General features: G+C 35.8%; 1 protein-coding gene across 2 annotated transcripts in view; it reads left to right on the top strand.

Annotated features, from left to right (window-relative positions):
- The first annotated feature begins 1,040 nt into the window (after positions 1 to 1,040).
- The window catches only part of LOC5578859, a 108,866-nt gene continuing 94,245 nt past the window's right edge, over positions 1,041 to 15,661 (top strand). For both annotated transcript variants that reach the window (XM_021843662.1, XM_021843661.1), the window contains exon 1: positions 1,041 to 2,191. In XM_021843662.1, coding sequence (XP_021699354.1) covers positions 2,175 to 2,191 — 17 coding nt within the window. In that variant the 5' untranslated portion in view covers positions 1,041 to 2,174. The remainder of the gene's footprint in view (positions 2,192 to 15,661) is intronic.

Raw genomic sequence — 15,661 nt, 5'->3', positions numbered from 1 at the left:
CTATGATGGTCCCTAGAAGCAGCTTTTCAAGGGATTGCTGTTCCATGACTCGATATTTCCATGAGTCGATGGTCCCTTCAATATCGACTCATGGAGGTTTCACTGTACCAAATTTAGATGATAGTGTTGTCTAACACAGAACACCTAGATATAAGAAATAAAAGTAATGGTTGAAATGATACTAATAAAGGATCAAACAAAAATGTTTCAAAGTTGATCAATATCTTGTTTTACGTTAAATATTTAAGTGAGAATAACATTGTACTATAAAATGAAAACCATAATCTCCGGATTGTCATTGCAAAATCTTGCTCATTAGGTTTTATGGGATTTTCAAAATGTAGATTTCCAATTCATTCAATGCTTGTCGTTGGTTTTTAGTTATCTTAGCAATAAAACAACTTTTTATAATTGCAATGGAGTGTGATAGCTGGCCATGAAAAGAAAGTATCTTGTAAAATAATAGTCTCTCCAAAGTGAGTGATAAACAAGTATATGGCTATTTGGTGTATCATTCGCTGGGAAATTCCACTTCCACTGAATGCATGCCGCCAAACAGCCATAACACTTATAAGTTAAACTTGTTAGCCAAACAGTTCGTTTTTTCTTTCTCTAATTCAAATCGATTAAAATAAACGAAACTATCACCAGGCTTCGATTTGTATCGAAACTGAAAACTAGTTTAACAAAACATCGCATTCGGCTCGAAATTTCTGCGGGCATGCACGAGTCAGAAACAAGCATACATTTATGTATACATATGCTCAACATGCATGTTTAACACTTGAGACACGCCGCCAACACCTCATCAGCTGTTGTTTTTAACTGAGAGAGGCAGAGCGGAATTTCCCATCGCATTTTCTCCTGAAGGGTGGTTCTTAACCTCTCTCTCAATTTTTCTTTTACAAGTCCCACGCGCTGCTCCGAAAGCTCCACGCAGCGAACTTTCCTCCCCCTGATTCTGGGATCACAAAGCCGCCGATTCATTCTGATAGCTTTGCAAACTACGAGGGGGGTCTTCTTCACAAGAGCACACACCTAGCTCGGAACAGTCCGTGTTCAACTGGCTCCGAGTGTGGAAGTGATTTTCCTTTGCTGACCAACCGACGACTGAACTTTTCGCGCGATTTTCGAGGTGACGACTTTGGAAAATTTTCGCTTGGATGGACACCAATAAGTGAGTTAAGCCTTCGTCCAGCTGAGGGACTCGAAATCGAAACCTCCGAATAAAGAAAAAAAGTGTTTGCAACAGTTTGTGGACGGCTACGACGACTTCTTCGGACTTGGAGGTCGTTGTGTAATAAACGGCGGCTTAGCAGCTCCTCAGTTGGAGCGATCGGCGAGTTAGTGAAATATAACATCGCGCAAATAGTGAATAAATTAAGGTTTTTCTTTAATTGTTTGCTGCTAGCTGTTGGCTTTACGTTGGTCGATCGAAGTATTTCTACGGAATGTGAAAGGTTGTGCACAGCACGTGGTAACGTGGAAAATCTTTGAACAAAGTGACGAACATCAATAAAACACGCTTCTAACTGTAAGTCCCCAAAAGTGCGCCTAAACATCTGTTATTTAATTGGCATAGATTGACAATCTTCAAAAGAAGATAAAACAACCAAGATTGCCAAAGAAGAACTAAAAAAACAAGTGTATAACAGAACATCCCATCCAGCACCTGGAAACTGTTGTGTAATGTGCGTCTGACAATGTCACGAGCGGTTTAGCAGGCGCGAAGAAGACGCGGCTTAAATTGTAGGAAATTACGACATTAATTGAATAGAGGGCTCTGCGGGAAATACAGTTCGAATGCGAATAGTGCTACTCAAGAACGAGAACGGCAGAAGGCTGGTGGTGAAAGCATCAGCAAACAAAAACCAACGCTCGACAATTCTCGCCAGTTGACGGCGGAAGAAAGCACTGCCTGCAAAAGATTCGTCACGCTGTGAAGGAATTGTAGGTTGTCACACATTTTGCGCGCGATGGACTGTTTCAACGGATGAATTTGATGGATGGTTATGGTGTAAAGTGATCTTTCGCGGTGGCTTATTTTTTTGCGGAGGTGGAAAAATATCATCAACATTCTCGGCGTGTAGTGAAGTGCGAGAAAAAACTTATTGAGGCTAAACTTACAAAGAGTTGACCTGAACAGAAAGGCTTGTAAATTGAACTAAAACACAATGAAGATGAAGGAAAGGTGAGTACAGTTCTTTAGTTCAGAATTAGATTGATTATTAGTTTATATGTCATTGGGCCGACTGATCAACTATTTGGTTTATAGATTTTAATGGTCTTATCGAACGTCATGTTTGTCACCACATAGATTATATAGGTAGGCGGATTCAACTTATTAGTTTAGCATGTAACTATGAATTCCGCACATCGTGTCGTGACTCATAGCTGATGGCTGGTTCGTTTTTAGGGTGCCGACGGTTTGCTGAAGTTGATTTTTAATGATTTCTACAGATATTTTTTCGAGTGTAATTGGACTCCTTTAAGTCATTGACAGGCTTCACTAGTTATACCATAGTTTTGTACCATAGTGATTGAATGATCAATCATGCATTGGGTCAGTTGCCACTAACATCCAAGACATTTCTATTTAAAGGAATCTAAAGCGCATCGAATGAAAGACGACTTTCAGGAAATTTGTGTCAATTGGATTGTCATCATTAGCAAAAGTGTTGTTAACGTTAATCAAAGATTAAAGACGTTTCGTTGATACGTTGACATTAATTATAACGATTAACAAATTCTTTGTTGTTTTTTAGATTAGTTGCCAAAAACTTGACCAGATTTTAAACCGTTAAACAATCTGTTTAAACAAAAAGTTTACAGAATCAAAATGATGTTTTTGAATTATCTACGGTGTGCTAAAAATTTAAGGTGAAACATCTCGGAATCCAAAGATGGCCGGAAAAATGGCCGACTTGTACCCCTACTCACGTTTTCAAGGGCACAAAACTGGAAAAATAATTGGCAAACGATTCTGATCTTCTTATTTTAAGCTTTCTGCTAGTGCAAAAAGCCAAAATAAAAAGTTCATTGTTGTTGAATGCTTTCATCGCGAGATTTGTGCGTTTGAAGTTTCAATGCAATCTTAAAAGTTGATTCCAAACTGTCTCACCTTAAAGAAAAGTCAATATTTGTATTTTTGAGCAACCGTCAACTCTCTCTAACTCGATATTGAAGGGACCATCGAGTTAGGGAGGTATCGAGTTACAGAACACATGTTCTTCAAATTTTGAAATGTTTGTAAATTTTAGAAAATACATTTAAAATAGTTATTTCAACGTGAAAGAAAGCAGAATTTTGACACATTCACCTACCTACCTTTTGAACAATCAAAAAGTAAATTTTTTTAGTTTTACCACCCTGAAACAAGTTAAACCCTTAACTTTACTATAAGTATAATGATAACCTTCAGGTTTATGGAATTAACATTTGGAAGATATTTGAAACTTTTTATGAAAATATCGAGTTAGAGAGGTGAGCTTGCATGGGAAACTACAACAGATCATATCGAGTTAGGGAACATCGAGTTAGAGAGGTATCGACTCACAGAGGTATCAAAGTATGCTAAAATGAAGGGACCGCGCATTCTACGAGGTAGGGGAAATATCGAGATACAGAATTTCGAGTAAGGGCGAGTTGGTTGTGTTTACATATCCACTAATTTTGTTAAATTTCAATCACTTAAAGTCCAATAAAGACACATCTTGAACACGAAAACAATAATAAATGGAGTTTGCTAATTATTTTCTTGATATTTATTTCTGGCTTTCTTTAGTAATTAATATAAATTCCTATACAGTATGGCCCATAAAAAAAATGCGAAAATTGTTTGAACGTGAATATAGCATCCACAGGCGTTATTTTCATTGTTTTTGATAGTGAATGTAATTTCTGATTATTGTAGTATATTCTGACACAACTTCGCTATCCAGGACAATTTTTGTCAATATTTTTCTTACTATCCTAAATAATGTACTAAAGCAAATAAATTCAAATGTTTTGTCCGCCCAAAGCTAGAAACGTCTGATTGTCGTATACTCTGGTGATAAACTTTCCACCTTCAAAAATCACTTTTTATTGTTGAAAATTTTAGTTTGTTTGATATCAGAGGATGGAGGAGTTCTTAGAGAACATGTTTTTCATGATCACAGTAAAATATTTTGCCAGGATCAAATTTTTGAGGGTATTTGCGTCTTACAGCTTTGATATACCTTTATTTTTTGTTAATGTTGAATATAAAATAAATACGGTGGACTATAACAGATTTTTGAGGATGAAATTTGTTCCTACGGTTAGAGACAACTAATATCAATACAAGCTCATAGGTTTTGAGCAAAACGGAGCCGCTTATCACACTTATATGAACGTTCAATCAAAGCTCTCCAAAATAAGCCGTTTTCTCGAAAATATGTTTAAGTCTTCAATTACCCAGGTATGAACCTATTCTATCATTTGATATGGGCGTATGCTGGAAACAAGGCCTGTGAAGAATCCCACGCCATCGTGAATGTTTTAGAAGCTTTCATCACAAGGATATTGAACTCTACGTCCGCATAATAAAATTTGAAGGTATGCTTCAAATTTCTCTATGGTAAGGTAAAAGTAACAGATAAAAATCATATCCAAAGCGAAAAACTGAGTCTATATAGATTAAACAATACAAGTAATGAATAATATTTATGTTTCATTCACATTTTCTATTTAAAAACTACAATAAAACATGTTATGACGATTTTCGCATTCTGTAGGTTTCAAATCCATTGCACAATGGTCCGAATCGAATAAAAAAGTAAAAAAGTGTTTCCTCTGTTCTTGTCGATTTTAGACGTTCGATGTCTTCAGAGAAGTTGTTCGTTATTGAGTTTTGAATCTTCTAAGAAAAAAAGTTGAATAGGGTGACACTTATTTAAGTTTGAAATTTGACTCAAGCTTGTTTGTTTGATGAAATTTGTGGCTGCGCTGTTATGCAAACTTTTGTAAAATGTTATTTTAAAATTCAGATATTTGCGAATAAAAATGAATCATTATCCAAAACGTGTTTAGAACAATTTTAGATATGTAACGTCAAATGATATTTAGATCGGAAATAAAAATTTGGGTATTAGAGGGTTAAGCAGCATTCGAAAGGCCATACAATAGGCAAATTATAGTGTTAAAACTGTGTGAACATAATTTTTGAAAATTGAAAAAAAAATCACTTCACAAATACACATGAAAAACTGGAAATTCTTACTAACAAGATTTTAAAGTTAATGGCGTGTTGCCTTAAGGTGAAACAGCTTTGAATCAACTTCGAAGATTGCACTAAAACTTCAAAGGCACAAATCTCGCGAATAAAGCATCCAATAACAGTGCACTTTTTAGTTTGGCTTTGTGCACTAGCAGAAAGCTTAAAATAAGAAGATCAGAAACTTTTTCCAACTATTTCTCTAGTTTAGTGCCTTTGAAAACGTGAGTAGGGGCACAAGACGGCCAATGTGCCGGCCATCGTAGGATTCCGAAATGTTTCATCTTAAGCAAAGTTGTAGGTTTTAGCTAGATCTACAACTTTTTCAAGAATGTGACAACAAAACATGTAGAACTTATAACCCATCGTGGTTTTGGCAAATACACCCCACCCCCTCTCAATGTAATACTGGAGACACGCCTCCAAGAATTCCTTTTCAATTTTCCTGTTTTTTTTTGTTTATTTAAAAATCACTAAGAATTAATAATTACCGAAACCAGACAGTTGGAGTAATAAGTCAAATTCTAAAATTTTCAAAGGAATATTTGTGAATGTTAAGGACAAAACATGTTGACAAAATTAGGATAACCATCAATGGGGGTTGATCATCGTGCAAACTTATTGGCTTTTCTCCGTGAAAAAAGACGATAGCATCTTTATTATTGTTACGCGTTTCGACCTACTACTCTTTAGTCACCTCCAGACGTATCGAGCTGGCTATGGCTCAATCCTTTCATCAGGTACAGTATGGCCCATAAAAAAATGCGAAAATTGTCATATCATGTTTTATAGTAGTTTTTACATAGAAAATGTGAATTAAACATAAATATTACTCAATACTTGTATAGTTTAATCTATTTAGACTTAGTTTTTTGCTTTGAACATGATTTTTATCTGTTACTTTCACCTTACCAGAGAGAAATTGGAAGCATACCTTCAAATTTTATCATGTGGACGTCGAGTTCAATATCTGCGTGATGAAAGCTTCTAAAATATCAACGATGGCGTGAGATTCTTCTCAGGCCTTGTCTCCAGCATACGTCCATATAAAATGAAAGAATTGGTTCATACCTGGTAATTGGAGACTTAAACATATTTTCGAAAAAACGGCTCTTTTTAGAGACATTTGAATCAACCTTCATATAAGTGTGATAAGCAGCTCCGTTTTGCTCAAAACCTATGAGCTAGTATTGATGTAAGTTGTCTATAACCGAAGGAACAATTTTCATCCTTAAAAATCTGTAATAGGCCTCCGTATTTATTTTATATTCAACCTTAACAAAAAATAACGACATATCAAACCTATAAGGCGCAAATGCCCTCAAAACTATGACCCTGGCAAAATATTTTATTGTGATCATGAAAAACACTTTCTATAAGAACTCCTCCTTCCTCTGATACCAAACAAACTAAAATTTTCAACAATAAAGTGTGATTTTTGAAGGTGGAAAGTTTATCACCAGAGTATACGACAATCAGACGCTGTTTCTAGCTTTGGGCGGACAAAACCTTTGAACTTATTTGCTTTATTACATAATTTAGGACAGTAAGAAAAATATGACAAAAATTGTCCTGGATAGCGTAGTTGTGTCAGAATATACTACAATAACCAGAAATTACATTCACTATCAAAAACAATGAAAACAACGCTTGTGGATGCTAAATTCACGTTCAAACAATTTTCGCTTTTTTTATGGGCCATACTGTACGTTTATTTCCGCCCGACGAAAGGGTTAAGTTAAGGTGACACAGTTTGGAATCGACTTCTAAGATTGCACTGAAACTTCAAAGGCACAAATCTCGCGAAGAAAGCATCCAACAACAGTGAACTTTTTAATTTGGCTATGTGCACAAGCAGAAAGCTTAAAATAAGAAGATCAGAAACGTTTGAAAAATTTCTCTCAATTTTGTGCCTTTGAAAACGAGAGTAGGGGCACAAGTCGGCCATTGTGACGGCCATCTTTGGATTCCGAGATGTTTCACCTTAAAGCCAGCTTGATACGTCGGAAGATGATCGAGGAGCAAGTTGAAACACTAACCATAATTAAGCTGCTATCGTCCTTTTTCACCGAGAAAAAAGAATTATTTAGTTTTCTCATCAAAATTGAGCTTGTAAAGAAATATGATAAATTTCAAGAACAATATTAATTTATTTATGTATGGGTAGAGTATCTAGACGAATATTTGAATAAAAGGGAAAGGAAGAAAATCACAGCTTAAACATAATCATCCTAAAATACTATTATGTGGGAAAATAGCACTTCCATCAATCCGATAAAACCACGTGATTGACCTTTCAAACCCTTCCAGTGTGGCTTTTCGTGGTCATTTGACCAAACCCCCCTCCCCCTCAATGACCACGTGATTAATGAAGGATCCCTTGTTTGAAACCGATTCTACAAAGTGATATATACCGAAAATACCGATTTTTTGTATAAACGACTTCAAAAATCATGTTTTTCTTAAATTAGGATTTTTGAACGATTTGATTGAAATTTGCCCTTTTGGCCAACATTTGTAACCACTATGAGACATTTCAAATAAAACATATATGGACCTATGCACGAGTTCACTATTTGAAGTTTTAGCAGTGCCGTGTTATTTATGTGACCATGGGAACCAGTGAATTCGGCACTGCTCAAACGTCAAATTAGTGAAGTCGTGCATCGGTCCATTCTACCTACACTTACACAATGTAACAAGCCAGTAATTTTAGTGCTGTTAAATGTCAAAATTTTGGAAAAAAAAATGCCTCTAGCACCCTTCCATGCGATATATTGCATTAGCAAGTTTTGCCAACCGATAAAAATACGGAAAAGGACACCGGGAAAAACATTTTCCGATGATTTTTTCTACGGAGAAGGACGACATTAGCAATATTCAATTGTCAAAGTCACGTGATATTCACGATATTTGACAGCACTGTATATAAGAGCTCCAAGAGAATCGACTCTTTAATTCAGGACGAGGTTGTGAACTCCACACATTGCGTCAAGACTCTTAGGTAATTCAATTGATTCGCCACTGAATTACCAACGGTGTAATAAAATTTCAAGTGATAATAAATCTTCGAGCTGTTTAGTAGAATACCTAGGGGTGCCGGTACCAATGGTTGTAATGTACCAGTAGATTGGACTATGGAATAAAACGTACATTTTTTGATAAAAACGACATGTGCTATTTCTGGTGGATAGGTCGCCTCTAGTTTAGTCGATTTGCCAAATTTCAGCTTTTTATTTCATCAAAAAGTCATATAAATAATTAAGTTTACGCAAAAAATTTGCTCCCTTGCACCAATAGTTGCCGTCGTGTTCCAGTAGTGGATCAACGGATGGAAGCAGTTTCTAAAATGGATGTATAAAAATGCAGAAAAGTCCCAGAGATGTTCTTAATGCTTCATTCGAAAGATATTAGTTGCTGCTCGAAGGGAAACATGTTAAACCTGTGTAAAAATTTGCCTTTTTGTTTAAAATTCCTTGTATAATTCCCAAACGTCTACTACTGGAGCACTAGCGCAACTACTGGAACACGCGTACCAATAGTGGCTCAAGCGATTTTATGTTAAAAAATTAGTTTTATCACTCTTTTTATATTTTTCCAATATAGTAGAGGTTGAAATCTTTCTGTTGAGATCTCTGCTAAGGCTTTTCGTTATTTTGCTATGATTTTTTATAGCTTAGGTAGTCCACTAATGGCACCGGCACCCTATAAGTAGATGAAAAAACCGAATTTAGTACTATACCATTTAATTCCACTAGAGTTTGTATCCTTTGACAGATACGCGTATTTCGACCTCAAATGTAAGGCCTGTACATGGCTATTCAACTTGGTACCTACTAGCAATCTATTACATATTATATTATTATATATAGCTCATATTTTAATTGAGAATTTTACCTTCTTTAAATCATCGGCAGTTCTTTGTAGTTGTACTGATAAAATGATTACAATCATTACACTTGCTTAAATTGTCATAATAGATTTTTCCTTCTTTTGATCATAGGCTGTTCTTTCAAGACACACATATTTTTCATAGTAATTGGAATTAAAGCTTATGATACGTTTTATTCAAAACATATTTTTAGCACAAAGGTTAACTTAGACGAGATGTCATTCTCCTGCATGATTAAGATTACAACATGTGAACTGAACATAGTACCGTTGCTTGCGTATAGCAATAAATGACTCGGTGAACACTAGAATTACGTCAAAGAAGCACACTGTTTCTCTGTTGTGAGAAGGAGAAGCCAAGACTTGTTGCTGTCAGAACTATAACATATATTACTTAGTATGATTCGAGGGATCAAAGCAACCCGATTCAGCAGAAAGACGAATAAGTTTTAAGGCTAAGTAGCCCGTCATTCGTTTTGGAAACAATGATGACTTTTCAGCTTGAATTTCAAAGTGATAAAAATCAGTCCAACATCTTTTCGTGATGGAAATTTACTTAATTTCGACATAGAGTATAATCGTACCTGACACACGATATATGAATGCGAAAATGGCAAGTTTAGCATAAATAAGCTCATAGTTAATTACCGTGGAGGTGCTCATAACAACACTAAGCTGAGAGGCAGGCTCTGTCCCAGTGAGGACGTAAAGCAAAGAAGAACAATATATCGGTTATCGCGCAGCTATTCTGCAAGGTCGTGGGTTCGAATCCCACCAGTCGAGGATATTTTAGGGTTGGACATTTTCTCGACTTACCAGGCTTTTCGGTTTTTCGATTGGCTTTTCAGCCTTGACAAAATCTAAAAACTGATATTTTATTTCGTCCAAAATAACAAGTGCTTGATAAAACAACAAGTTATTCAATTTTGTCAAGACTGAAAAGTCAATAAAACATTAACAAGAAACTACAGTTGTACGACCAACGATATCTTCGTTCTTGTCACACAGTAAAAAAAATCCCAGAACCGTTTTGACTGAACTCTGAACACTTTAACCCATATAGGCCTGAGTAAAAGCAAAAATTCTAAGACCCTCACCGCTCAGCGAATTCTTAATGGATTCAAATACTTTTTTGTCAGTATACTGGCACACATATCAAGTTTCTAGAAGTGGACAGAGGTACGCGTAAATATACTTGTGGCCGGAGTTATTCCGGTGGATCACTGGGTTAGGTCGTACACACCAATATTAAAGATCAATTCGTAGTTGAGCAATTCTCGCTGAAACCAGGTCGCCATCGGCACCTATCGTTAGAATTCCAATTTTATGTCACTGATCGCTAGATTCCTCATCTCGAAGATATGCAGAACATTCATTCAGGTATCAAATAAACGTTAAAAAATCCTATTTGTTAATTTGTATTTAAAGCTAGTTAAGCTGAGGAACTGGCTCTGTTCTAATAGGGGCGTAACGTCAGGAAAAAGAAGAACAATTACGCAATTTTTTCTCAGCTTTCTGATAGTGACCTCAGAATTCGAAACGAGCGGTGCGTTAATGGTGTAAAACGATTTTTCTAACAAAACTCAAGATGACCGCAAAAATTTTTTTATCTTTAAATGAAAGCTATATCTTTTCTCTATACAATGCCACTAAGTTTGATACGTGTTCCAAGGGAAATACGAGACATATCACGTGAAAAAATACCTAAGATTTATCATAAAATGGGCTTTTTCGCAAACTGTTTAGCTAGCTGGCGTACGCGGGGTCCACCAATTTGATAAAAAAAAAGACCGTCCCTAAGTTTCATCGAAAACTAACGATCAGTGACATAAAATTGGAATTCTAACGATGATTGCCGATGGCGGCCTGGTTTCAGCGGGAATTTCTTAGTTTTGGAGTTACAGCCTTTTCACTTTTTCAACTTATCTTTTACTTAAGGCCTTTTGGTACGTCATCACAAAATGGCTTCTTCCAAAATCATTAACAAATTGTTTTGATGGTATTGGTATTTGCAACATCGATGAAATATAACTGCTTTTCACCTGATTTAATAGATAATTTATGCGAAGAAAAATGCTTCAGGTGGTATTTCAATATTTAATCAACACTTTTAGATACAGCATTGTCAATTTAGCGACAATATACATGAGATTTATATTCTCAAAAAAAATCTCCGATTTCATGCCGGATTTCATTGCCTCACACAACTACACTTGTAAATAGAAGGTGCTTACCATTTCCATTGTAATTCTGCAGCAAGCATTTGTGTTTTGGATTTCATATTGCGTTCACTACACTTCCACTAAACAAATCTTTCATTCACTTTCCTTAAACGAACACATTTCAAACGGGAATCAAATATTTATAAAGTTTTATCAACCGCATCACTCAAAACTATTATGGCGATGGTTTTCACTTGCTGCGAATCGACGCCGCCACCGCACACTGAGACATGCTTGTGTTTATAGTCTAAAATATCCAACTTTTTTTTTCTGTTGTATTATTTTCAGTGCGGAAAGGTTGGGCAAAGCATAGAAACTTGAAACTCATACGTTGTTTGTTTTTCGATCCTCTCAAATTACTGAAACCATCTCTACGAAGCATAAAATCATACCAAGTGTTTATCAATTTGGACCACCCAAAATAAATGAAAAGATCCACAGTGCGATGCGTCGGGATGCGTCGGGACGCGTCTATCGTGTGTGCACAATCATCGCGATCGTTGAGCGCAGTGATGTCAGAGTTGCTATCTGTAAAATCATAGCATTCAATGTGGATTGACCACAAAAATCATTAAAATTTTATTAAATCAGTGATCTTGTGATGGAAAACTATTTGCAAAATGAAAAGTTTTTATAATATGCAGCAAATGTTCCGAAAACAAGCATATAACAATTGCTAGAAAAATCTGTCACCAATCACCTGGCAACACCGTCATCCCTTGCAAACATAAACCGTACCGATGCATAACAAAAATATGCGATAAATCCAGTAAAAAACAGAGAAATCCCGTTGCCCTTCATTAAATTGTAATGTTTTCTTTTGATATGTACGATTGAACAGTTGATTTTGATTTGCAATACTCGTCAATTTACTAAATTTCCCATGTGTTTACATAAAAATATGCTTAACAAAAATGTTATATTTTTTGTTTGTTTGTTTTGAAAATATACATTGAAAGGCGACACTACTACTATTACATCAATGATGATTCTAATGATTCTTTGAGTTACACGCCGCTTCACCTTAATAAAGCTGTATCTCACAAACATTTGGAAATTTCTCAATGCAACCTTCAGGTGAAATGTTCTTCATGCAAAAAGCCACAACTTTCGTGAATAATTAATATTTATTTTTCGCAGTGTTTTGGTGCAAAAACTTCAAAAACATGGCGGTTTTTCACATCTGTTTTTAATCATAAAGCCTTATTTGCTGCTGACAAGCAATTTCTTTGCCTATGTTGATGTATATTCCAGCATGTTATCGCTTTTTCCCGATCGCAGCACGCAGTTGAAAGGAAATGTCAGTTGTAAAAAGAAGATGCGTCGAAGTCAAACCCCGAATTTTCAAGAGGTCAAATCTAGAAAACCGAAAACCGCTGAAAATGCTTTCACCAGCTAGTTATGATTTATCAAATTTTTAGCGCCAAGTGCGGTATGGTTCTCAGGATTTGTCCTCTTGAAAATTTATGCTATGGCTTCGATTTATTTTCTCCTGAACGGGAGTCGCTGTAAAAAAATTCTTCAAGAAACCGATCTGGCCAATGACCACGGTCCATACAAATTTTAAAACTTTTGTGTGGATAAATGACCACGAGAGGGGTGTGGGGGGTGTTATGAAAATAAAAAAAATGACCGCGTGGTAAATGGACATCCCTCATGGGAATGTATAGATAGCTTGTCAGTCCATATCGCGTCAAGGGTGACGTGAGCCATGAATGAACCGTACGACTGTGCGTATCGGCGACGATCACTGTTACAGTACTACACGCAGAGTTGCTCGCTGTCACTATCAACGCCTAAAATTTGCCGATTTCGACAGGCCGACTGCGATACAATTCAGATCATTTTGTATCCCATCAGCATCATGCTGGTTATTCCATCACCATCACCATGATGGCGATAGACTATGGATATCACTGATGGGTTAAGTTTAGCCTTATATTAAGCATATAAAATGTCAATTTATCAGTACGATATTTTTGACAGTGCTTCAGATAGATTGAAACTATATGTTGGTCACTGAAAAACAATAATAGCATGGATAATTACCACGTGATCACTCATTCTGCAGTGATTATGATCTAGAGTGCGCTGTCGCATCACTGCTGTTGGTTGTCAAATCAAAGTGATATTGATAGCTCGCAAATGATATTGATGGTTTTACAGCATCAGCCATCAGCTGATATGATTGATATTAAGCAACTCTGACTACACGTTAGAAAAGCTTATGATTAAAATAAGAAAGGATATCTAATTAAATATTAGCAAGTATGACTAAAAAGGACGGCTTTTGTTTACAAACAGTGGTAAACTATGATGAAAATTGAAGCAGGTATGGAGCAATGCACGGGTACACTATTTGACGTTTTAGCGGTGCCGTGTTATTTATGTGACCGTGGAAACCAATGAATTCGGCACCGCTTAAACGTCAAATTAGTGAACTCGTACATTGGTTCATAACGCAAATAATCAACGCAACCTGTATATCTTAAATCAACTGTTTGTGAACTTCAGAATAGCAAAATTCCAAATTAAAATGATGGTTGCTTTGACACTAATCATAATAAGAAGTGTGTCGCTCGAAAGAACAACATAATTGGCAACTAAATTAATTGTTAGTTCATAATTCGGTCAAATGGCGTTTGGCTCAATAGCATTTGGCCAAATGGCTGAATGCCAGAAAAATAGAAGTTTTAGATTCTAGGCAACGAAACAATGGATCAATCGACAAAAAACAATATTGAACTAAGTTGACTTTGTTAAGTAGGATTGTGTTCGTGCGCGCGTAGTAGTAATTTTACAGTAATAGTGTGAACTTTAGAATATAACTTAAACGAGTTAAAATTATTGGTGTATAAACAATCAAAATATTTAATTGTTATTTCTTAACATGGTCGAACGATATACACACCCGCTGGTAGGCACTTTACGCTGAAAGGTGGACAATTACGCTGAAAGGTTTTCAACGATTATTTATTTTTAAATGCCAAGAATTTATCTCATGAATAACCAATTTACAAATTCTATGCAGATGATTTCAGCATAAAGTTTATTCAATTTCGGAATTCTTTTGTATTTTTACATTACTGTTCATAGGATTGAAGTATCTTTTGTAACTGTGTCGTATAAAGCAGGGTTAAAAGATATCTATCTTCAAAATTTTTGCCACTCCACTCACTCCATTGATGAATTGCACCCCGTTTTACAGTAGAGTAAGGTGACGTAAAAGTTTGACCTGAGTGACGAAATGAATATTTTCAGGAAAAATCAATAAAAGTTGACAAACTGTATATACCACAAAGTGGATCTTTTACATATGGACTACAATTGTGCTAAACAAACTAATATTAAAGTATTTACACATTTTAATTTATAACAATTTCAAAACTAATAGGATTAACAAGGATTTATTCTTATAAACTTAGAAATAACAGTTTTTTGCAAAGCTAAGGTAAAACGTTCAATGTTGGTGGCATAAAGCTAAAATGTTTTATAGGTCACAGATAGCCGTAGTGGTAAACGCGCAGCTATTCAGCAAGACCAAGCTGAGGGTCGTGGATTCGAATCCCACCGGTCGAGGATCTTTTCGGGTAGGAAATTTTCTCGACATGGAGTATCATCGTACCTGCCACACGATATACAAATGCAAAAATGGTCAATTGCCAAAGAAAGCTCTCAGTTAATAACTGTGGAAGTGCTCATAAGAACACTAAGCTGAGTAGCAGGCTTTGTGAAAGACATTTTACATGAGATAATAAAGGGTAGAATAACCAATTATGGCAATAGTGGGAACAACCGTTTTAAGTTGGAAATTATGTTATTTCTATTATGTCGATAACTGGTACAAAGAGTGTATGAGAGCCCAATTATGACAATACTCTGGAGGCGGTTTGTTCACATTTTTTGATCAGTGAAATAAAAGAAGTAATGCTGTTTTACGGGTGACTTCCACGACAGGACGGTTCAGTAAGGCATTATTTTCAAGTTTTGTGCTCAATTTCAATCACACGTTCGAAAACGTTCGCAAGCGGCAGCTGCTAATTTCATGGTAGAGAGGGTTGTTTCAGCGATATTCCATTTTTGAGTTTTCGCTTTTTCTCACCAAAATTTGGCAAATTTTGAATATTTACTACATTTCGACGCCTTTTAAAAAATTCATTTGCTCCCATGAACCCATTGCGATGAACTGATTAAATGTCCATAAAACACAAAATTGTTGGAACATTTTATGAGCAATCACTTCATAACTTATTAGCTTTGAATTATCATTCAAAGCATTTTAGCCCATTTCAATCCATAATTGGCACACTTT

This window comes from Aedes aegypti, chromosome 2 (genome assembly GCF_002204515.2).
Source record: "Aedes aegypti strain LVP_AGWG chromosome 2, AaegL5.0 Primary Assembly, whole genome shotgun sequence".
In the NCBI taxonomy this organism is placed as follows: domain Eukaryota; kingdom Metazoa; phylum Arthropoda; class Insecta; order Diptera; family Culicidae; genus Aedes; species Aedes aegypti.
This window is presented reverse-complemented; position numbering and strand designations above follow the sequence as displayed.